This window comes from Vipera ursinii, assembly GCF_947247035.1.
Source record: "Vipera ursinii genome assembly, chromosome: 2".
Lineage (NCBI taxonomy): Eukaryota > Metazoa > Chordata > Lepidosauria > Squamata > Viperidae > Vipera > Vipera ursinii.
Genome location: NC_139513.1, coordinates 45,134,365 through 45,159,337, shown reverse-complemented (window position 1 = coordinate 45,159,337; position 24,973 = coordinate 45,134,365). Strand labels below are relative to the sequence as shown.

Below are 24,973 nucleotides of genomic sequence, written 5' to 3'. Positions count from 1 at the left end.
GCCCAAGGCTCCTGCTTTACCTCAGGGCTCTGCCTTCCTCCCTTTTAAAAATATTTACATGAAGCCACTAGTCATTTTGGGGTATGGTATCCTCAATATGTGGATGATATCCAGTTTACATCTTTGACCTCAGCCATTCAGTGAAGTGGTCAACTTCTTTTCCAGTGAAGGACAGGACAAGGAGGAATGGGTTGTGATTCAGCCCTGTCAAGAGTAAGAGGCTAAGGGTTTGGAGACACTCAGATCTGGGGTTTGCCCTTTGGTTTGGGATGGAGTGGCCCTATCCTACTGGGTTATTTTTGTTGTTGTTTTTGCTGCATTCACAACTCCTGTTCAAAAAGCAGGTGAAAGCTTTGGCCAGGGAAAGCAGCTTTTCACAAGTGCATCTTGTGCACCAGCTGTATCCATTCCTGGACCTGTTCATGGGTCACTCATGCCTTAGTCACTTCTGATTGAACTAGTGCAGTAAGTTCTACATGGAGCTGCCCATGAAGACTATCCAGGAGCTTCTGTTGGTTCTGAATGCAATGACCAAGGAGTTATGGGCACATCTTGCTATGCCCATGCAACACCCTATTCTGTGGAGTGCACTAGCTTCCAGTGGGCTTTCAGATGCAATTCGAAATGCTGGTTATCAGTTTTAAAGCCTACATTTCATAGGACTTGAGGGACTGTCTCCTTCTAGGAACGTCTCCCCAATCCACAATGATCCTATAGAGAGGGCACACTCCCGGTTCTTCCTTTTAAATCTTGTCATTGTATAGGACTTGATCGTGATTGGCTTTGCTCTCTGGATTGACCCTTCCTGCTCCCCAATACATAACACACCTCAACTCGGCTTTCTTATAGGAAAACAGTGTGAGACCAGCCTCTTCCCCTGGACATTAGGGGCCAGTTAACTAAAAGTTCCATTTTGGCTGTTGGATTTATTGCTTGTTTGCCATTTAATATTTATAATATTTATATTTTGTAATTAAACGGGAGATGGCAAGTTTTATTTATTTATTTTATTGTTTGTTTGTTTATTTTGAGCTGTATGCTTTCCCAGAGTCACGTTGTTTGAGTCAGGGTGGGATGGGATGGAGGGGGGAGGGAAGGGAAGGGAAGGAAAGGGAAGGTTCAGCATGTCAGGTGAATCTACACGCTGCAAAAATATAAGAATACATAAATATCTGGCCTCAAATATAAAGTCCACCTTTCAAAATATAACAGGCACATATTTAAATCTGTCTTTAGTAGCCTAGGTTAATAGTTCCCTTTTCAAACCTTTAGTTGAAATTCAGTGCTACATTCTTTTCGAACAACTAATGCTACATTGGTTGCTCTGAAATTAGATTGAGACCAGGTTGAAGATTGTCACTCCAGAACAGATACTCACATGTAGTTTGTTGAGCAAAACTGCATCAGTTGTGCTATTAGCTCCTGGTTTAGCAGCTTTCCAGAACTGCTTCTGTGCAGAATAGCGATTCATGGGGCATAATTTAAAAAGGCAGTCTGTACAGAGGCATAAGAAAAGGGTTATTGCAGCGACTGTTAACATATGCTATTACTATTGATCTGTGCATTTTATGTTTAAGGAAACAATTTAAAACATGACACAGGAAATCAAAGAGTTCTCAGAATGAAACAATAGGAAAACTAAGCCATGGTGTCTGAGCCTAAATGAAGGAAAGATTTATCAACTTGTCACTTTTTGAGATAATAAAGCAAATTATTTCTAAATTATCTTGGGCAATTTTGAAGTGAAATATTTGTTAATCTTCAATTATAATAAACATTATAAAGTAGATGTGCTTGTGAAGTACTGATCCCCAAACTACATTTTAAAAGTTCTGATATCCATTTTAACAGTTTTTAACACTTTACATTGGAAAAAATATCTAGCATTGTCTTGTATTTTTAATGTTTCTCGTTTCTGCTAAAGTTTTTATAGACTCAGAGAAATAAAGCAACATTTTTTCTACCTCTAAATCAAAGCTTAAGTTCTATATGATACAGACATTAGTAGCTTAAACAATACAAGTAATGTGGATTCTTTTCAGAATATTTTGTAAGTTATTGCAAACAAAGCCCTTTGGGATGTTAAAAAACATTAAAAAAGATTATGGCTTGATATCTAAAGAAATTCTCAAATTGGAACATAGAAATGCCGTTGAAAGCTTTTGCTTAACAGGACTAAAGGTAAATGAAAGGAAGAAACAAAGGTGATTTTGTTGTGGAAATTTACTAGAGATCACAAGAACACCTGAATGAAGGTTTTCTGTGCTGGATGACCAAACTTACAAAGAAGCATACAACAGTAACAATGTTAATCTCAAAGCTAGGAAGCCCCCACTAGCATTTGCACAACATCTGTTTAACAACTTTAACATAGATTCTCAATGGAAAGCCTTCCTGGCCTCCATAAAGGTCTAAAGACCTGGCTTAGCCATCAGGCCTGAGGATCAGAGTGGTGTAGAGCCCATAAAATGCTGGTGTTAGAAGTATTTGAGCTCTCAATCCAAGCAGGATTGCGTAAGGTGGGCAATGGACACCTGACTAAAAAGGAGGCAGGCTGTTTTATTCAAGACGAAGAATCTGCTCTAGAAGATACCTATAAATGGGCAGAGATCAGACACATACATGGGAATGGTAGTTCTTTTATGGGGTGTAGGTAAGTTTTGAATGTAAACTCTGTACTGTTTAATTCGATAGATGTGCAGCTCTTTTCTGATTGTGTAGAACTTTCCCCTTTGATGTGTTTCTTTGTGGGGGCTTTGGTGCCACCTTTGTGTGCATTCAGGGAAATTCTATAAAGTGAAAGGATTTTCCCTGTCTGCTATTATTTGTGTATGTTAATTAGTTTAGCCTGGTTATTAACTGCCAGAGGACGAAGTAGATTGGTGATCTTTGCAATACTTTTTTTCTAGTTTCGGTTATTTGTGGGTCATGTTAATGATGGAAAGGTGGGTCAGAGACAGTATAGGAATAAATCTAAATTTGAATTAAAATTCTTTCCATGGTTATTAAATCCTTCCCACTCTGGTAAGACCCTTAAGTTGACTGTGCTATCCTTTGACTGTACTGTACAGTGTTTGATTGTTTAACTGTCTTAATGTTTTTAATGTTTTATGGTTATTTTAGGGAAGGATGGTATTGTTTGTTTTAATTTGGTAAACCACTCAGAGGTATGAACGTGCAATGGGAAGCTATATAAATTAAATAAAAAAAACATTAGATTTTTATCAACCTTAAAAAAAAAACAGAGCCTTAGCATTTCCTTCTGATTTGCTATGCCATCATTTGATACTGTCAAGGTAACATAAAAATTTGAATATTGAGTATTTACACCAAGAGCTTGGCAAAATACAATCGGGCACTATTGCAGGGACAGGAAGTGAAGAGAGAGTTCATTCCAGTATTCGAAGCACCTTACTTCCTCTCATCGGTCGCTAAGCAACTGATAATGCAAAAATGAAATCAAGCTCTTTCAAAACTGTCTGTTCCAAGTAACCATTAAAACGTCTAGCTGCCAGAAATGTGTGTGTGTGGGGAAAAATAGAACAGCTGTTCCAAGTGCCTCTTTGCAATTAGGCAGAAATAAAACTTTACACTGCCATTAAATAATTCAGTAGATAATACAATAGAATATACAGTTCTATTATGTATTCTCATTTTGCTAGTTATATATAGGAGTTGCATAGGAATAAAATTTTAAAAAGATGGACATTAAAGAAAAAAAAAGATTACTTCAAAACTGAGTACCGTATATACTTGAGTATAAGCCGACTCGATTATAAGCCGAGACCCCTAATTTTACCCCAAAAAACTGGAAAAAGTTGGTGACTCGAGTATAAGCCGAGGCTGGGAAATGCAGCAGCTCACGGTAAATTTCAAAAATAAAAATACAGGTAGATAACAATAAAATTGCTTTAATTGAGGCATGTGGAAAAGAGGGTCAACAAAAACAATATATTATCAGTATATTCAACAAAAACAATATATTATCAGTATATTCAACAAAAACAATATATTATCAGTATATTCAACAAAAACAATATATAATATTAAAGTATTAACAATAACTTTAAATGTACAAAAACCTTAACTCAATAAGCAACCAAGCTAAAACACAAGCATCAAAATCCTTCAAAACTGGATTCCTCCTCCTCATCTGTATCTGCAAACAGAGCTTCAGCTGTAGCTGGTGTGAGGTTATCATCATATACATTGTCACAGAGTTCGCTGTCATCAGTATCACAGTTGTCCTCCTCATGCAAAGCAGTGTCTTCACTGCCATCCATAGCATTACTTATGCCACATTTCCTGAAGGCGTGCTTCACCATGTCCTCTGGAATCTCTTCCCATGCATCACAAACCCACTTTGCTATCAGTTCTATGTCAGGCTTCATCATATTTCCACCTTTTGTTAGTCGGGCTTGACCAGATGACATCCATTCGCACCACATCTTTCGCACACGGTCTTTGAAAGGTTTATTTAAACACACATCTAAGGGCTGTAATACAGATGTAAGCCCACCTGGAATAACGGCTAAAGTAACTTGAGAAGACTTTGCCAATGTTTTTATGTCATCAGATGTGTGGGCTCTGAACATATCCCAAACTAGCAATGATGGTTTTTTCTTTAAGGCTGCTCCTGGTCGTCCATTCCAAACTTCTTCCAGCCACTTTTTTGTTCCATCTTCATCCATCCAGCCTTTAACATGTGGGCGCACTGTAATTCGTGGTGGGAATGTGACCTTTTTAGGCAAGGTCTTTCTTTTAAAAATAATGACAGGCCGCAGCTTAGTTCCATTAGCCAAACATGACAGAACAACTGTAAAATGGTTTTTCTCATTACCTGTGGTTCTGAGTAAAACAGTTTTGTCTCCCAAACTTGCCACGGTTCTGTTGCTTGGAAGATCAAAGGTCATAGGTGTTTCATCCATATTCCCAATATCTCCCAGGTCATAGTTATGGATCTTTCTTTGTTTTATGATGAATGAATGGAATGACATCACTTTTTCATCAAGGTCTTTTGGCAACTTCTGTGAAATCTTTGTTCTTTGCCGCAAACATAGGCCATACCTATTCATGAAGCCAGTACACCATCCTGCTGACGCAACAAAATTTTCAATGCCTGGTACTTTTAATTTGTCATCTTTAGCCATTTGAAGGGCACGTAAGCGAATTCCTATGCGTGTTACGCAGTAACCATTTTGACGACACTCCATAACCCATTCATGCAATTCAGTCTCTAGAGCCACATATGGAGTTGTTAAACCACGTCGAGCTTTTTTTGCCTTTGGAATCTTTTCCAACTCAGCTTTCATTTTCCGCCACTCCCTCACTTGTTTTTCATCAACACCAAATTCCCTACTTGCAATACTGTTATTGCTTTTTTCTGCTCTTAACACAACCTTTAGTTTGAAAGCAGCTTCGTATGACCTGCGTCTTTGTTTTGGTGCAGGAGTACTAGAAGTACTGGGCTCCATTGGTGCAGGAGTACTAGAAGTACTGGGCTCCATTTCAAACAGGAATGGGGAGGTCTGCTAGGGAGGCGGCAGTCAAGCGTTGTTTCGCTCCTTGTGGGTGTGTGTGTGTGGGGGGGAGGGGGCAGTCAAGCGTTGTTTCCCTCCTCAGTCAAGCTTGTTTCCCTCCTCGTGCGTGTGTGTGTGTGTGGTGGGGGCTTGTTTCCCTCCTCAGTCAAGCTTGTTTCCCTCCTCGTGCGTGTGTGTGTGTGTGTGTGTGTGTGTGTGAGAAGCGTTGTGTTGTTTCCACGTGGGCCCCGGGCTGCGTCCCCGGCGACTCCGCTCCCTCCCCTCACCTCCGGGCCGGGCTTCTCGCCGGCGGGCTGGCTGGCTGGTGCTGGTCCCCGGGCGAGGCAGCGGGCGAGCGGCAGCGGAATTTTCGGGAGCAGCAGGTCAGCGATGGGGGGGGAAAGCGGCAGCGGCGTTTTCGGGAGCAGCAGGTCAGCGATGGGGGGGGAAAAGCGGCAGCGGCGTTTTCGGGAGCAGCAGGTCAGCGATGGGGGGGGAAAAGCGGCAGCGGCGTTTTCGGGAGCAGCAGGTCAGTGATGGGGGGGAAAAGCGGCAGCGGCGTTTTCGGGAGCAGCAGGTCAGCGATGGGGGAGAAAAGCGGCAGCGGCGTTTTCGGGAGCAGCAGGTCAGCGATGGGGGGGAAAAGCGGCAGCGGCGTTTTCGGGAGCAGCAGGTCAGCGATGGGGGGGAAAAGCGGCAGCGGCGTTTTCGGGAGCAGCAGGTCAGCGATGGGGGAGAAAAGCGGCAGCGGCGTTTTCGGGAGCAGCAGGTCAGCGATGGGGGGGAAAGCGGCAGCGGCGTTTTCGGGAGCAGCAGGTCAGCGATGGGGGGGAAAAGCGGCAGCGGCGTTTTCGGGAGCAGCAGGTCAGCGATGGGGGGGAAAGCGGCAGCGGCGTTTTCGGGAGCAGCAGGTCAGCGATGGGGGGGGAAAAGCGGCAGCGGCGTTTTCGGGAGCAGCAGGTCAGCGATGGGGGGGGAAAGCGGCAGCGGCGTTTTCGGGAGCAGCAGGTCAGCGATGGGGGGGAAAGCGGCAGCGGCGTTTTCGGGAGCAGCAGGTCAGCGATGGGGGGGGAAAAGCGGCAGCGGCGTTTTCGGGAGCAGCAGGTCAGCGATGGGGGGTGAAAAGCGGCAGCGGCGTTTTCGGGAGCAGCAGGTCAGCGATGGGGGGGGAAAAGCGGCAGCGGCGTTTTCGGGAGCAGCAGGTCAGCGATGGGGGGGAAAGCGGCAGCGGCGTTTTCGGGAGCAGCAGGTCAGCGATGGGGGGGAAAAGCGGCAGCGGCGTTTTCGGGAGCAGCAGGTCAGCGATGGGGGGGAAAGCGGCAGCGGCGTTTTCGGGAGCAGCAGGTCAGCGATGGGGGGGGAAAGCGGCAGCGGCGTTTTCGGGAGCAGCAGGTCAGCGATGGGGGGGAAAAGCGGCAGCGGCGTTTTCGGGAGCAGCAGGTCAGCGATGGGGGGGAAAAGCGGCAGCGGCGTTTTCGGGAGCAGCAGGTCAGCGATGGGGGAGAAAAGCGGCAGCGGCGTTTTCGGGAGCAGCAGGTCAGCGATGGGGGGGAAAGCGGCAGCGGCGTTTTCGGGAGCAGCAGGTCAGCGATGGGGGGGAAAAGCGGCAGCGGCGTTTTCGGGAGCAGCAGGTCAGCGATGGGGGGGAAAGCGGCAGCGGCGTTTTCGGGAGCAGCAGGTCAGCGATGGGGGGGGAAAAGCGGCAGCGGCGTTTTCGGGAGCAGCAGGTCAGCGATGGGGGGTGAAAGCGGCAGCGGCGTTTTCGGGAGCAGCAGGTCAGCGATGGGGGGGAAAGCGGCAGCGGCGTTTTCGGGAGCAGCAGGTCAGCGATGGGGGGGGAAAAGCGGCAGCGGCGTTTTCGGGAGCAGCAGGTCAGCGATGGGGGGTGAAAAGCGGCAGCGGCGTTTTCGGGAGCAGCAGGTCAGCGATGGGGGGGGAAAAGCGGCAGCGGCGTTTTCGGGAGCAGCAGGTCAGCGATGGGGGGGAAAGCGGCAGCGGCGTTTTCGGGAGCAGCAGGTCAGCGATGGGGGGGAAAAGCGGCAGCGGCGTTTTCGGGAGCAGCAGGTCAGCGATGGGGGAGAAAAGCGGCAGCGGCGTTTTCGGGAGCAGCAGGTCAGCGATGGGGGGGAAAAGCGGCAGCGGCGTTTTCGGGAGCAGCAGGTCAGCGATGGGGGGGAAAAGCGGCAGCGGCGGTTGTTGGGGGCGCAGCAGGCGAAGCAGCTTCTCTCAGCAGCCTGTTCCGAACGAAGGGACAGTTCTTTTTTTTTGTTGACTGGAGTATAAGCCGAAGTGGAGTTTTCAGCCCAAAAAGTGGGCTGAAAAATTCGGCTTATACTCAAGTATATACGGTATCCCTTAAAAGATTGTGGAAGAGAACAAATGGGTCACTCTACTACTCTGTACACATTCTGGTACAGAGAAGTTTCCTCAGGATGGGCTCCAGCACGAATCTGAAAGCTCAGAAGACTAAACTTCTGGTCGAGCTGACTGACCCAGATCCTGCAACATTATCCTGGGATACATATATCTGCATTCATTCACTCTACTATTATCTGATTTTACTCCAGATCTCCATAAATCTTTCACAGGAAGAAAATGGGCTGGTCCCAGAACTGAGCCTTCCTTGGGCTTGAGTTTTTCCTTCACAGAAGACTACAGCACAAGTAGTGATTTATATACGTACAAATCAACTCAGTGTAAGAAGAAATTTTGGGAGCCCTCACGTTATTCCTCTTCCTGAGGATAGTGCTACATAATCACTGGAAACAGCAAACAACTCTGTGTCTTTTCTTCACGACAGTAGTCATGATCCTGATCAGGAATTGGTAATTTCCAGCACGGGATGTTGGACAAATGTTGTTAAAATACATATGCCATAACAATTAGATTGTTAATGATGTTTTCAATGGTTTTTGAGCATGCTTAACATCAAATTTTATAATAGGATGTCATATAAATCAGCGGCAATATATAATAGTACTGGAAAATTGAACCTATAAAAAGATCTCAAGTATGATGAGGACATTTTTACTTTTAAATAAAGATTAATAAGTTGTGATTGGCAAACAGACTCAAGACTTCTTCCCAGTGTTGTTTTTTTTTTCCTGGACTATACAGTAACATTTGTGAATCAGCTAAATATTCAATTCCAAGAAGGCCAGTTTGGTGTAGAGCAGGGGTCTTCAAACTTGGCCCTTTTATGACTTCCAACTCCTGGCTGAGGAATTGTGGGAGTTGACGTCCACAGGTCATAAAAGGGCCAAGTTTGAAGGCCCCTGGTATAGAGGGTAAGGCAGTAGGCTAATCCTGTCTAATCCTGCCTTAGACATAAAGTCACCTGGATGACTTTAGGCCAGTCATTCTCTCTCACCCTTTAGAAAGCACCCAGTGGCAAACCACTCTGGCAAACACCTTGCCAAGAAAACTTCAGGGATATATCCAGGCAGTTGCCAGAGACAATATTGACTCAAAGGGTCCCTCCCCCCCCCAAAAAATAAATAAATTCAAAAGTTCCTTAAAGTTTTTCCATGAATATTTCTCCCTACACTAGCAAACATAATAATGTACCTTTCGATGAATATTTTTATTCTTCTGGCTCCAGGGAGGGGAGTCACTACCACACTTTTTATTCTATTGTCTTGTACCAAGATAGTAGACTGAAATTATTACCGCTAGTTTGCATTTAATGACCACAATTGGGCCCAGAATTTTTATCACGAGTTGTTGCGGTCTTTAAGCAGGCCTGACTTGATTTTGGGACTGTTTTTATGATGGCTTATCATGGAGGTTATGGGAATCACATGGTCATTAATGAACCTTATGGCTTTCAGGTAAATCCATTCTCCCAAAATGGGTATATTTTTCCAGAAACCTGAAGGAAAAAAGTCACAAATTGCAATCACATGACTGCAGCATGTTGCAACCAGTTGTAAATGCAAACTGGTTGTCAAGCACCTGAAATGCTATCATATGATCACATGGTATGTGTCTATGCTGCTACCTAATATTAGACTAAAAGACAATATAGGAACATTATTTGATTCCAATCTATATTTTTTCCTGTTGCTGAATGATACAGTATGTTTATATGGATTATGTCTACTGAATCTTAGGAAAGTTTTATTTGTTAAGCAATTATTTCTGATTATACCTTATAGTTTTGTAACTTGTATTCACTTTTATTGTATATGCTTACTTACGGTATTTTATCACATTGGTCTATGACCACAATGAACTTTAACACTATCCATATCATTTAAAAGTGACTCAGGCAGTTCATAATAAAAAAAACATGCTGTGGTACAAAAAGGTGAATAAAAATAGAGTTAAAAACAAATTTAAACAAATTGAAAACTGAGCTATTAAAAGATTACAGAGGTGGACAGTGCAGCATCACATTACCAACCTTCCTCAAGCTTCATATCCATCTTAGAACTCCATGCCAATTGGCAAAACCCAGTCTTAATATTCTTTTGGAAGGCCAGAAGGGTGGGGACCCACCTCACCTCTGTGAGTAAGCTGCTCCAGAGGGCGGGGTCAATGCTAGAGAAGGCTCTCTTGCTAGATCCACCAGTCAAAATTCTTTAGTTGATGGGATTTGCAACATGTCTGACCAGGTGGCATGGGTCAATGTGATTGGGCTGAGACAGTTCCTCAGGTAACCTGGTCCCATTCCTTGAAGGTATTTAACAGTGATTTTGCAAGTTATTCAAGTTCACAGGATATTCAAAGGTTAACTGCCTTTATCACAATGTTACCACCAATATTATTATGTAAGTGGCAATTCCTAGTCAGCCCTGGTTAATCCTTGGAGGACAGACACTTGAGAACTCCAGCATTCTTTGCTAGACTGGGAAGTGGACAAAGCATTCAAAGAAAAAAAAGGTAACCTGTTGTGTAATCCTATAAACAAAACTCTATGAAGGTTTGTAGTCCACCTGGAATTGAGATTGACACAAGAGTGTGTTTATCTTTTAAAAAAAAGATGAAAAGTGGAAGAGCTGGAAGAAATAATATTTTGAGCAATAGACTACCAAGCATGCTTTTCAACATTTTTTTAAAATTTCATTTAATATTCATTTAATAGTCCAAAAACAGATCGCCAGGGGGTTTTTTCAGTTTAATGCATCTACATATAAATCTTGGGATAAAAGAATACCTATTAAAGCAATTCCACAAAACAAGCAAAGATAACAGTTCTTTTATCTATAAAGTATTACCTTCCAAATTAATATTTTACCCATTCCTTTTTTTTTAAAAGTGATACAATAGGGCACATGTGCGGGAATGGGAATAGTCTCTTATAACATATATTGTGTTCAGGTCAGATAATAAACAAAAATACAGGTGTATTGGTCTACTATAACACATATACATCTGTTTCATCTGCAGCTTTCCCTCTGTATGGATTGAAAAGCTGCACTGTTTTAGTATGTATGTGAATTCAGAATAGTCCCTTGACAATTATTCCAGTAACCTGACTACATATCAAAGCTTTTTATTCTCTGCTTGAGAAAGTGTACTAGTGTGAATGTAGCAGTAGGACTATTCCACTTATGCTCTGATATTAAATCTTCACAGGAAAAGAAATTGGAGAAAAACTATTTACCTAAAATTATTAAATAACCCAACTATTGATTTTTTTAAAAAAAAAATTCTTTTCTCCCTAATGGCTGTTACTCCATTTTCTGGAATTTGATGCATGATATACAGGTAGCCCTTAACTTACAATCATTCATTTAGCGTCTATCTGAAGTTATGACAACACTGGAAAAAAAATAACTGTAACTTGCCCTTACAACTGTTACAGAAGCCTCACGGTCGTGTGATCAAAATTTGTGCACTTGGCAGTTACAATGGTTGCAGTGTCTCAGGATCACGTGAGCGTCATTTGCAACCTTCCCAGCCAGCGTCCAACCAACGAAGTAAATGGGGAGACCTGGATTCGCTTAATGACCATGTTATTCACTTAACAACCATCATGCTTTACTTAACAAAAAACAAAAAGTTCATAAAATCAGGCACAACACACTTAACTGCTTTACTTAGCAACAGGAATTCTGGCCCCAAATTGTGGTCATGAGTTGTGGGTTACTGTACCACCTAATGAGAATTGGCAAAATGGCATGGTACGGGTGATGCCAAAATATCTGAGGGGCAAGTGACAACAAATCAGAAGAATAATTTTTTGCAACTCTGTGAATCATTTCGGAATAGAGTGTCAGTTGGTGTAGTGATTAAGGCACCAGGCCAGAAACCAGGGGACTGTGAATTCTAGTCTCAACTTAGGCACAAAGCCAGCTAGGCGATTGTGAATCAAACACTCTCGCTGTCAGCCTTAGGAGAAGGCAATGGGAAACCACTTCCGAACTCTTGCCAAATAAATGGCAGGGACTAGTACAAGCAATCACCAAGAGTCAATGCTAATTTAAAAGCACCAAAAAACAACAACAAAACTTTGGAATGGGTGGAAAAATATCATTATCCTTTATGCCAGTGATGGCGAACCTTTTAGAGACCGAGTGGCCAAACAACCCAAAACCCACTTATTTATCGCAATGTGCCAGGGCTGCATCAGCATTGTGGTGCCCTCAGGCGGGGGTAGGGAGGCGAGGCCCACTGGGTGGGCATGGCTGCAGTGCTCACGGCAGACCAGGTGAGCATGGCTGGGGCCAGCCCCTTGTCATCTCTGGTGGGGGCAACGCCATTTGCTTGGTTGCTCACTTCCTGCCCTGTTGCTTCCAAATGCCATGTGCTCGCTACTCTGGCAAACTCTCCTGGGGCAATGGCCCATGTGCCCACAGAGAGGGCTCTGAGTGCCACGTCTGGCATGCGTGCCATAGGTTCGCCACCACTGCTTTATGCAATCCTTTGCTTGACTGAAGAGATGACACGGAGAAAGACAGTAAAAGCATGTGTGGCAGAATATTCTTCCTAAAACAATACTTTGATATATTTTAGCTCGGCTTTTGAAATGGCACGCAGACGTAATCAATATCTCCAAAGTGACCATGTTTGCGTCTACATAATGGAAGAGACAGAATGAGAGCATGCATGAATGAGCACATATAAAAGAAAAAGGTGCCGGAACTCACACATGTCATACAACCCGCCTTGCCTACCCTATAAGGTTCCATCCAAAAAAGGTGCCGGAATGCCATTCTGAGCGTTCTATGAGAAAAAAAGCCCTGGATCTAACACAAGCCATTGTTTTAAAAACTCAAAACAATTTTTATTGGTATTCTTTGCATCAACATCTTGTGATAGCCTCTTGCTCATCTTTTCTGCAAACGTAAGGTTCAACAAAAGCTTCGCAAAATTGTCTTAACTGCTTTGAGAAGCCACAGAACAAGACCCCACGAAGAAATTTAGACCCCCAGAATAAATAAACTCAAGAGAAAAATCTTAAAATCTCATGCCCTGATTCAAATTAACTTTCCATCACTTAGCAAAGTTTTAAAACTGGACTTGCAACAGTTTATTTGGGACTTTTATAATTTTAATCCCCAAATTAAATATTTAATCAGTGAATTACACAAAATAATATCTAATATTTCTCTTCCATCTTCTCTGAACTTGGAGTGAAACATTAAGTCATATTCTGATTTCTGAAAATTAAGAAATTGGAAAGATACTATTTATCTTTTAATATCTCAGATGTTTCAAGTAAATCTGAAGCATTAGTGAAATATAAATGGCCCACGTCTTTCACAAGTATTCCTCACCCTAATACCTCCTTTAATATTTTCATTTTGTATTCCTAGGGAACCAAAGACACTCATTGCTATAAAAATAGCTGTGGGGATAATCAACATTCTTGCCTCTCTCCATGAAGTGCAATAGGATTTGAATTCAAACTCCGTTTTTCACAATGTTGCTAGATTACAGCTATAAGTCTATCAAATTTTGGGTCAAATTAATCTTTCTCCAAAGCTCCTTTTTTTAGAGGTCCAATGTAATAATGCTTTGAATATATTTAGGGCACACTTAATCAAGAATTAATATTTTTTTTTTTTAATCAGGACTAGAATTTCTGTTGCTAAGCAAGAGAGTTGCTAAATTGCACACAATTTCACAAGTGTTTTTTTTTGCCACTTATTAAGCGAATCACTAGAGTTGTTAATCCCATGCAGTGGGATCAATCAGACTAGAGCTGGAAGGGACCTTGGAGGTCTTCTAGTCCAACCCCTTGCTCAAGCAGGAGACCTATACCATTTCAGACAAGTCTCTTCTTAAAAACATCAAGTGATAGAGCACCTATAATTTCTGAAGGCAAGTTATCCCACTGGTTAATTGTCCTCACTGTTAGGAAGTTTTTCTTTAATTCCAGGTTGCTTCTCTCCTTGATTACTTTCCATCCATTGTTTCTTGTCTTGCCTTCTGGTGCTTTGGAAAATAAGTTGACCCCCTTCTCTTTGTGGCAACCTCTCAAATACTGTAATACTGCCAACATGTCACCTGGGCTTTTGCCCAGGTTCGCCTGGTGCGCCAGTTGCGGCCCTATCTGGACCGGGATGCCCTGTGCACGGTCACTCATGCGCTCGTGACCTCTCGCCTTGACTACTGTAATGCTCTCTACATGGGGCTTCCCTTGAAGACCACTCGGAGGCTCCAACTGGTACAGAATGCGGCCGCGAGAGTTGTCTTGGGAGTTTCCCGGTACTCCCATGTTACACCTTTGCTCCGCGAGCTGCATTGGTTACCAGTTGTCTTCCGGGTGAGGTTCAAGGTCTTGGTTATGATCTTTAAGTCCCTACATGGCATGGGTCCGGGGTACCTCGGGGACCACCTGCTGCCGGCTTCAACTCCCCTCCGCCCTGTGCGTTCCCACAGAGAGGGCCTCCTCAGGGTGCCTCCGGTCAGGGAATGCCGACTGGCGGCCCCCAGGGGGAGAGCCTTCTCTGTGGGTGCCCCGGCTTTGTGGAACCAACTGCCGGTGGAGCTCCGGACGGCATCGGACCTCCGAACTTTCCGTCGTGGTCTGAAGACCCATTTGTTTGAATTGGCCGGTCTGGCCTGATGGGGGAGCTGGGTTTTAAATTGTTATTTTAGATTGTATTATTGTTTTTTAACTGGGCATTGATTTAATCTCTGTTTTAACTTTTGTATAGTATTGTATTTTTATTTATATGCCCTGTGAACCGCCCTGAGTCCCCAGGGAGAAGGGCGGTATATAAATTAAATAAAACGTAAACGTAAACGTAAACGTCACCTTTTCTAGACTAGCCATACCCAATTCCTGCAACCATTCTTTATACGTTTTTGTCTCCAGATCCTTAATCATCTTAGTTGCTCTTCTCTGCACTTTTTCCAAAGTCTCAACATCGTTGTTGTTGTTGTTGTTGTTGTTGTTTGTAATGTGATGACCAAAACTGGATGCAGTATTCCAAGTGAGGATGCTGCAATCATAATACATACATGCCGGTTGCCATGTGCCCAAATTTTAACCATGTGACTGCGGGGATGTTGCAACTGTTGTAAATATAAGGACCAAGCATAAATAACCTTTTCCAGTGCCACTGTAACTCTGAACAATCACTGAATAAATAGTTGTAGGATGAGGATTATCTGTATATTGTCGTGTTTTAACTCCCCCCCCTTTTTTTCCTTTCAAAGTGAAAGCAACACAAACTAATACACCAATGTATTCTGTGCTCTTTTGAACAATGAATATGTGATTGTCTAAGGCAGTATTTTTAGTGTGGTCCAAGAACTCAAGGTGGGGAGGGGTCCTCCAGTACTTTTCCCGGGGTCCAAGAAATCAAAATTATTTACCCAATATTAAAGTCATTTACAAAAATGTAAAACAAATGTCACTCTTCTCATTATTATTTATTTGTTAAAAAAATACAGGGTTTTTTCCATGATAAATATTTTATTTATGTTGTACTTCATTTAATATTGTGATTTTTACACAATAAATAAATAAATATTCTACAAATGCATCTTTTTTAATTTTTAATATGGTAAATATTGATAAGTGTAGTCCATTCGAACAAAACACGTTTTTAATGTCCTACATAATTTTTAAAAGTAGGAAGGGATCCTGAGAACAAATGGCTTAAGAAACATTGCTCTAAAGAACTAGCATTTGTTATCTTCTGGGAAAGTTATTACAGTGAGAGGGACTTCAGTTCTTTCCAATCTAAAAGAACTGAATAACATAATCAAATGCAAGATAACCTCCTGTCAAGCTTATTTGCAAGGGATGACACTCCAAGTTCATTAAAACGGAAGACCTCCTGATGATTAAAATTGATTGCATTGACTTCAAAAGAGGAGAAACAAAAGTGGGAAAATAATCACTAAACTATCAGAACAGCTTCTTCCAGAGGCAACAAGGAACACAGCTTTACCAAATAAGGCAAGTTAAAGTGAAATGTCAGAAAGAAGCAGGCCCCGTTGCGGTTGAGTTTCATGTGTGTGTCTGTGTGTCTGTGTGTGTGTGTGTGTGTATGTGTTTTAAAGATCAGGCAGCTGGATAAAAGAACATGTCCTTATACTCGTATTATTACAGCCAGGATGCAGATGGAAGGAACAAATGTTTAGAAACCACGAGGAAAGGAAAGTCTCCCCCTAAAAGGGAACTTAACACTCATTTAACCCAGACTTCATAAAATTGCCAAGTACTGTATATTTTTAAATACAGAAGAAATATTACAGATTGTAGTTAAACCATCAGTCCAGTGTCCTGTTCAGGGAGGTAATGAAAATGTAATATTTCCCTGGTATGAGATATAAATATCCACCTGATTAGCAGCTACATTTATGATGCAGAGAGCGTCCTAGGGTGATACATACAGAATATTAGGTGCTTTAACGCTCCTCCATCGAATGCTTGTCATTTCCATGATTACACTTAAATAAAAATAGACCATGCGCTCTAGACATAAATGTGTGTTCCAAAATAGCATTGATTTTATTTTAAGAGAAACTTTTGGAAAAATTCCTCTACTTTCTAACTCAGGTATGCACAGGTTGTATCAAAGGTCAACTCATTCCAGCAGTTTGGGAATTACACAACTGGTGGCTGGATTCAAATAAGCCCTAAGTCTCATGGACCACGGGGAAAGGGAAGAGTGCTGTCTATGATCTTTGCCACTGCCCTTAGGGTTTTATTTTAAATATATTAATATTTTACTACTTTTCTCCATGAAAATAATTGTGTGCCATATTCATTGTATTAAACAGCTAGTAGTAAACTTAGCTAAACCCATGAGTAGCTCAGACTCTAAACTTTATATTTGCTGAACAGCTTTCTACTCAGATACATTCAAATCAAGAGTGTATTAAAATCAAAGAATTAAAATGGATGGAAAGAGAGAAAAGCAAATGAATAGGGCTCCATAGTTCAATCCGAGCTACATATATTTTCTTCTATTGGAATATTAAAAGTTAAATCCCCCTACCCCAAAGTCACTTGTGAAAAAACACTGAGGGGAAAGAAAACAGTTAGAAAGGAATTTCTCTGAACAGAAATATAAAGTTGGCTCTAGTAGATGTCTATTCATGAATTTTCCATGTGCTCAAGAGATAACACTGCCATTCTTGCTTTTTGAAGTTATTCATTCATCCATTTTTCTGCTCTTGGCACTACATGGGAAACCTTGGAGCTTTTTTTTACACAAAGGGGATGCCATCCTAGTGTGTTGCATACATCCATGAAATTTTTGTTAAAGGAGTCCTGCTTTATGGTCACTGAATGAGTTACAGCAGCTCGATATTCAGATGACACCCAGCCAATCTAAGTCAGTTGTAATGTTATCCCAGAATGACTATCTAGTAGTCAGATTAGAAGGTGGAACTGAACAAATTAAAAATCAGAGCAAAAGGGATTTTATGATTGTCAATCTCTGTATTAGTAGAGTGATGGAAATGACTACCTAAATGGGAGTGTACCTGTACAAAAACAACAAATGGATGAATGTATTTTGAATCCAGGCCTCTTCTTGGTAACCAGGTATATCAGTAAATCTTTTCTCCCCAGAAAAGAAGAATTTGAGTGTTATGATTAAGCCAGTTGCCCCAATACTCTTCTTTCTAGAATTTTTAAGACTATACTGCTTCTTACCTATGAAAATTTATATAGAAATTCTAGTTCAAAATATCTGGAGGGTACCATAATAGACTGGTGAATGTCTCATAACCTCACAACAAGATCATGAGGCCAACAGAGTCCTTGTGACTGAATGGCCGATAAATCAAATACTTAGAGCAAACAATGACATTAGGCTGCTGGGAAAGCCGTTTCAAAGCTACTACTAGCTCAGATTTTTGGCCATTAAAAGCTATAAAGAAAAGAAAGCATCATTTATCATGAAATGTTTGCCTATACCTTTTTGGAATATCTTCAGATGTTCACTTTGCTTTGATTTACACTGAAGCCTCTACAAATGGATACGTTCGTGGGTTGTTGTGGGTTTTTTGGGGGGGTATTATTTAACACTGAAAACATATTTTTTGGATTGCGATTACATTCAGCATTTTCCAAAGTGCTTTCTAAATTGTAAACCAAACTGCAAAGAATGTACACCAAGATTTATAACGAGCCATACCAGGAAGATTATATTTTTCCTGATTTTTTTAAAAAAAATTGGTTGCTATAAAATATTAGTCATATCTCCAAAACTGCAGATTAACAACTCCTATAGTACACTAGGAAGTTTCACATGCATATACCAAGTGCATTGAAATGAAAACAAAAGTACAAGTAATGTTTTTCCCACATGGAGTGAGATGATTTTCTCCTTTCCAGCTCTTAGAATGTAAATGAAACAATATCTTATTCCATGAAAGAACAAAGTAAAACCATAAGCTATGACATTCTATGGCCATTCGAGATGTATTATTAGCACTGCTTCTTCCGTTAATGTACAACAGCCATGCAGAACCTGCTTCCTTTTTGTCTGTACTTTTGACACAATTTTAGGTAAATATACCACAACGACAAAAGAAAATGTCAGTGCAACCCTATAGTCATATATTCTGTTGAGATAAATGGGATTACTCTTTAAGTGGTCACAGGATTGCTACCTGAGTAAATTAAATAAATGCACATATAAAAGTGATGGAGTGGTTGGACTAAGACTGATGAGACCTGAGTTCAAATCCACCCTCAGTCCTTCACTCAGCCCAGCCGATCTCACAGAGTTGTGGTTGGGAAAGAAAGAAAGAAAGAAAGAGAGAGAGAGAGAGAGAGGGAGGGAGGGAGGGAGGGAGGGAGGGAGGGAGAAAGAAAGAAAGAAAGAAAGAAAGAAAGAAAGAAAGAAAGAAAGAAAGAAAGAAAGAAAGAAAGAAAGAAAGAAAGAAGAAAGAAAGAAAAAAGAAAGAAAGGGAGGAAGGAGTGATATGTACTGAAGGGATTTTATTGTGCTTATGATTTTAGTACAAGTTTGACATTAACAGCTATTTTATATATAGTAACCATTTTATATTGATACTTGTAGTTATCCTGTAATCATTGTTTTGTTATTTTGTAATCCTTCTTTTGTAGTCAGATGCTTTATGTGTATTGGAAAAGTAAAAGCCTCATGTTAAAGGGGAGGGGGGAAAGGAGTTACGGATAGAACCTGGGTTGCTGTGTACGAGTCATCATCTAGGAATCATTTTTCTGTACCTTTTGGTTCCCAGCACCAAGACCCGACCTCTTTGTTCTGGAAAGGTATAAAAGGTGGAAGACATCTTTCCTGCTTGCTTGCCTTCGTTCCTCTACCAGCCACGAAGAGGAATCAGGCAGCCCCTCTCTGTTCTGATCAAAATAAAGTTGTAATTCTTTGTTGAAACCTCGGCTCAGGAGTTTCTTTTGGCTCTTTTAAATTCCTGAGTAACGCTGGGGCAATTGTGAGGCTAAGTGGGAAACCTTACGTTGCCTTGATCTCTTGGAGAAAAGGATTATACTAAACAAACAAATAAAAGAAATATGTAAGCAGAGAGGAAAAAAAGCAGAAGGAATACAAGAAATCGAAGTTATTGGTATAAGACAGGAGTCTTCAAACTTGGCCCTTTTACGACTTGTGGAATTCTGGGAGTTGAAGTCCACAAGTCATAAAAGGGCCAGGTTTGAAGACCCCCAATATAAGACTACTGTACTTATTTTCTGGATTTATGCATTTTAGCAAATTGTTAAGGTCCTACTCCTTCAGAAGCAATTTGCCACCATTCTGCATCAGCAGTGACTATGATATATTGTTACCCAAGCTATCTTGTCAATTTCTGTTCCGTACCACAGAAGAAAATTGGCTCCCAACATTGACAGAACATTAAAATGCCACCATCTGATGTTAGGTCTCCTACAGAGAACATTTAAAACTGTCCCTCCCAGGTTCCGTAAAGTGAAAAATGTCAAAAGTTAAGGCCAGAATTTGACATTACTACATCCATTTGCACAAATCGGTTCATCTTTCAGCTACAACAAGAATTTTGATATAAAACATACAACTTCTTTTAAATTTAATCACTTCCAAATGTTGATTGGGAGAAACAAACGTCAAGGTAGACAAGTTGATTTAGGGTTTGCCTAGACAATTTATGTAAGAGAAATTGGGTGCAAAAGAAAACAGACTCACTAAGGCAAAATATTAGATAGGTACAAATTATGGAAGAAAGCAATAAATGTGTGGGTTTGCTTTTTCTGCTGCAATACTACTGAGGTGTGGTAAGGGACACTTAAGTTCCATCTGAACCCGTAGATAAGGATTGTAAAGTACACAAAGGAGACTTACATTATTATATTCATGAATTTTCTGTATTTACTTACCCAGTTTATTTATTTATTTTTAAGAGGTACAGAATTAGACTCAACACTCCAATGGAATTCTATCTCTGAAACTAACCAACCTGGGTTTAAGCTACTATAGACAGGAAACCTATCTCAAAAACTTCACATGCTGGACTCCTTTTGACATACAGTAAGCTGTCTTTAGGGACACGGTGGCTCAGTGGGTTAGGACGCTGAGCTTGTCGATCAGAAGGTCGGCAGTTTGGCGGGTCGAATCCCGAGTGCTGTGTAGCAGAGTGAGCGCCTGTTACTCGTCCCAGCTTCTGCCAACCTAGCAGTTCGAAAGCACATAAAAATGCAAGTAGAAAAATAGGGACCACTACGGTGGGAAGGTAACAGCGTTCCATGTGCCTTTGGCATCTAGTCATGTCAGCCACATGACCACGGAGACGTCCTTGGACAAGCGCTGGCTCTTCGGCTTTGAAATGGAGATGAGCACTGGCCCCTAGAGTTGGAAACGACTAGCACGCATGTGAAGGGGAAACTTTACTTTTAAGCTGCCTTCTTCCTCTGAACTTTTACCAACTTTATAACTTTCCCATAGATAAGCAATTTCCATTAGACAATAATAGCTAGAGACATAGAATGCCTTTAAAAAAAGGTAAAGGTTTCCACTGCCGGTGATGACTGACGCTAGGGAGTGATCCGAATCTCTGATTCACAGCTGAAGAGCCAGCAGTGTCTGGAAGATACTTCCATAGTCGTGTGGCCAGCACGATGATGCCGAGGAGCACAGAACAGTTACCTTTCCACCTAAGTAATAGCTACCGTGTTTCCCCGAAAGTTAGACACAGCCTGATAGTAAGCCCTAGCTTGATTTTTGGAGGTGGGCCTAATATAAGCCCTACTCCAAAACTAACCCCTAGTTTTAGGGTGAAGTGCACCCCTAAAAATCAAGTTAGGGTGGGGGAAGAGGGGTGAAACTGCCCCACGCACCCCACACCCACTTACCTTACCGGTACAACCACCACAGCCAGGGCTCATATACCTCGAAACCTGTCGTGCCACTACTTGACTTCTTCTGCGGCGGCTTGCTGCCACTTGTGGCTGGCTGCCATGTGGCGCATTGCACTGTTGCCACTCCCTTTTCTGCTGCTTGGGCTGCTTGCGTGCTTCAGGCCACTTCTGTTGCTCATAGCAGGAGGCCACGTGGCGCTTCGGGCTGTTTACGCTGAGGAAACAGCCCAAAGCGCCATGCAGCATCCTGCCACAAGCAGCAGAAACAGCGCAAAGCTCTATGCAGCGTCCTACTGGGAGGAGCAGCAACGGCGCAATGCGCCACATGGCATCCAGCCACAAGTGATGGCAAGCAGCCGCAGAAGAAGTCAAGCAGCGGCACGACAGGTGTCAAGATGTGGGAGGTCTACTTCTGGTGGTCCAAATTAAGACTTAGTGCCTCTTTTGGAGGCAAATATAAGACCAGGTCTTAATTTCGGGGAAACATGGTATTTATCTACTCGCATTTGCATGTTTTAAACTGCTAGGTTGGCAGGAGCTGGGGCAAGTTCACCCCAGCACGCTGTACTTAGGTCTCAAACTGCCAATCGACAAGCCCAGTATCTTAACCGCTTAGCTGCCATGCCCAGAGTGCTGTTAGAAGTAAGTAAAAGCCATGGGTTTTAAATATAAAACAGTTTAAAGCAGTTAGTAACAGAGAGCTGTCATTCTACCATTTGATGGTCTCCCAAATTACTAACACATCAGCTTCACATTACATATTTATGAACAGAACATAAAGGAACGTACTAATGGAACAGAGATAAAATATACGATCAGCCCAACCACCACACCAGGTTTATTACCCTTGTGTTAGGTAATATGCATGCTTGTACCTACTTAACATGGTATTATCCTTTTCATGATCTCTTTAACTTTAGTATTCTTTCAGTACCATAAGCTAGATTTGAGCCATTGGGATGTCTGAGGTGGCCCACAATAGTCCTTCAATCTCCATGTCCTCAAGCTTACTACTTTTGTATACTTTTCCTCCAAATACTATGTTCCCTGTGCCTCCTTCAGTCCACTCTCTCCACTCACTGCAATGGTCTCTTCGACTTCTTCTTGCTCTGCTGTCCCTATCTTTTGCTTCTTCAGTCGTCCTACTACTATTACTTCTCTACAACCTCTTCACTGATCTTCCCAATCTGATGGCTCTTCCCATCCTTTCTGTACTCAACTTCTTTCCAATAATTTCCAGATTGCCCGCCCTTGCAAGCCTTCCAGAATTTTCCCAAACTCCATTTGATCAGAAGTTGTACTTATTCCACCGAGGGATCTTGGTGCAGCCCTGATAATGTAACCTAGTTTGGGTAATAAAACATCTTCAAGAAAACAAGCCAGCTCAGAAAGCATAAAGGACTCCTCGTGTCAAGTTCGAGCGACAAATATTCTTTATCAACTACTCCACTCCAAAAAGTCACATGCACATAGGTGTGAGGAGTCAGCTGCAACAATTTTACAAGCAGAGATGGCTGTGACACTTATAGCTCCTTCTAGTAATTAAAAAAATGTACTAATTAACAAAACCTTCCTTTTGTTATTCTTCCATTTTTTTCCAAAATAGAAGTGCAGCATTCTTCCTTATTATTAAGGAGAGCTATGTCAATGTATTATGTCTCAATGTTATAGCAACTTTTACTGATGAATAGGAAAAAGCATCTTTGGTTTTGAAATTCCTTACATTTGTCCATGAAGTAGAAAGTAAAAGCAAGCCCACCCACATTTTTTTAATCCCATTTATATCCCGCCCTTCTCCGAAGACTCAGGGCGCCTTACAATGTAAGAAGCACAAATCAATGTGCTTAGCAATAGCCTTCATTCTATGTACCGTATATGCCTGCTTATTAGGGCTTCCCCCCCCCCAAGCGGCATCATTACAAAGTCAGCTTATTGCCCCCCACAATCTGGGTCCTCATTTTACCTACCTTGGAAGGATGGAAGGCTGAGTCAACCTTGAGCCTGGTGGGACTCGAACCTGCACTAATTGCAGGCAGCTGGTGTTACTTAAGGAGGCATTAGCCCACTGCTCCACCATGCTTCCTTTCTGAATGAATGAATGAAATTCTGAATGAAATTCCTAACACCTTATGGAAAGATGAGTATGGCCTTTGAGTTACTAAAAGTTGCACACCCACAATAAAGTAAAAGGAATTGATTCAGCAAGAGCATCAGAAATAATATGCCAACCAGATTTAAATCAAATGCTAAATCACAAACCAGAGCCTGCAAGCCACAATAGCTGGCTTCACATATTGCCCTAATATATTATGCTCTCCTCCTTAAACTATCGTTTATTTTTATCATTTCTGTCCTGTCTGTTTATGCAGGTAAAACCTTTCTGCAAATCACTGTGAGAGAGATCAGTCTTTGTTCCCTACTCATTCCAGATTTGATTAATCAGGCTCATATACTTCAAAATGCTCTTTTGGTATATTGGGAAGAATGGCATATAACGTATGCTGGAATCCCTTGTATATTAATTTTGGAACCATTGCTCCAGCAACAGTAAATATCTTCATGGTACCAGAAGAAGCAAATGTCTTAATCTCTGAGACAAAAAATAAAATAAAATCCATTTTTTCCACTTCAAATAAGGGAAGGAACTAAAAGAACAGAAATAGGCCCGTATAATATAGAGGTTTTTCTTCCACATACATCCATTCTGAATTGCTAGCAGACATTTAATTATTTTATAATAGCTGCCATTCAATTCTCACTATGTCCAAGTTCATTCTATTATCTTTATTAATATGTACATACATATATTTAGGAAGTAAATAAAGAGCACACAACCAGTTTTATAAAGGAGATAGTGGGAAGACAGATATAAAGCTTTCTCAATAATGTAGCTCATTTCACCTGTGCTGTCTTTCCTTCACTATACCTTATCTTCTTTTATTTTAAGTTTCAGATAAGAAAACATTATGACCTTATCAAGGTACAACCTAGCTGCAAAACAGTCTTTATTCTCTGACAAATGCTGTACCTAAAAAGCTGTCATACTGGGTACCTCCCCATCCTTAAGTTTTAATTGAAACAATGCACAAAAGAAATGCAAAGCTACTGATCCAGACAAAATTATGTTGACAGTAAATATAGAACTAAGAGGCATTTCAACCCCCCAAAAGGGGGAGGGTGTTTTTTATGTTTGCAAAAGCTACAGACCATAAGATTATATAGCTTACATTTAAAATCACTATTGGAATATATATATATATATACTGTATATTGTCACATATTGCACAGAAAACACCTCTTCAGCAAAAAAAAAGATTACTACCCCGAACCTTGCAAATCTCAGTGAAATAAAACAAGGATTCAGTCAACCGAATAGTACATTCCGTTTAGAGCAGAAACCATGAGACTGTTTACTGAAAGCAGAATCTTCTTTAAAACAGAGCAATGGTATAAATTCACGTATGAAGATACTGAAATTCAAAGACTAAATATTAGTACACTTTGGCAACCAAAACCGCAATTAGATCATCTGGATAAAAAAATAAGCCACTTTTATGGCTTAAAACAATCTTTCAAAAAGATGTTTCTATGCTGAATCCTAGCTCTAGATTTGTTTTTTATCTGGCCAAACTTCTGTATAAAAACACTCCATCTTCAAAGAGATGACAGAATCACAGGTTTCCTGTGCTCAGTGATATCATTAATCCTTGCACATGTCACC

The 24,973-nt window shown here is 41.4% G+C and overlaps 1 protein-coding gene across 1 annotated transcript in view; it reads right to left on the bottom strand.

Annotated features, from left to right (window-relative positions):
• ITPR1 (inositol 1,4,5-trisphosphate receptor type 1) overlaps nucleotides 1-24,973 on the bottom strand; it is a 248,806-nt gene that overhangs the window by 156,835 nt on the left and 66,998 nt on the right. Inside the window, exon 4 of the mRNA XM_083354087.1 lies at nucleotides 1,379-1,494. Coding sequence (XP_083210213.1) covers nucleotides 1,379-1,494 — 116 coding nt within the window. The remainder of the gene's footprint in view (nucleotides 1-1,378; nucleotides 1,495-24,973) is intronic.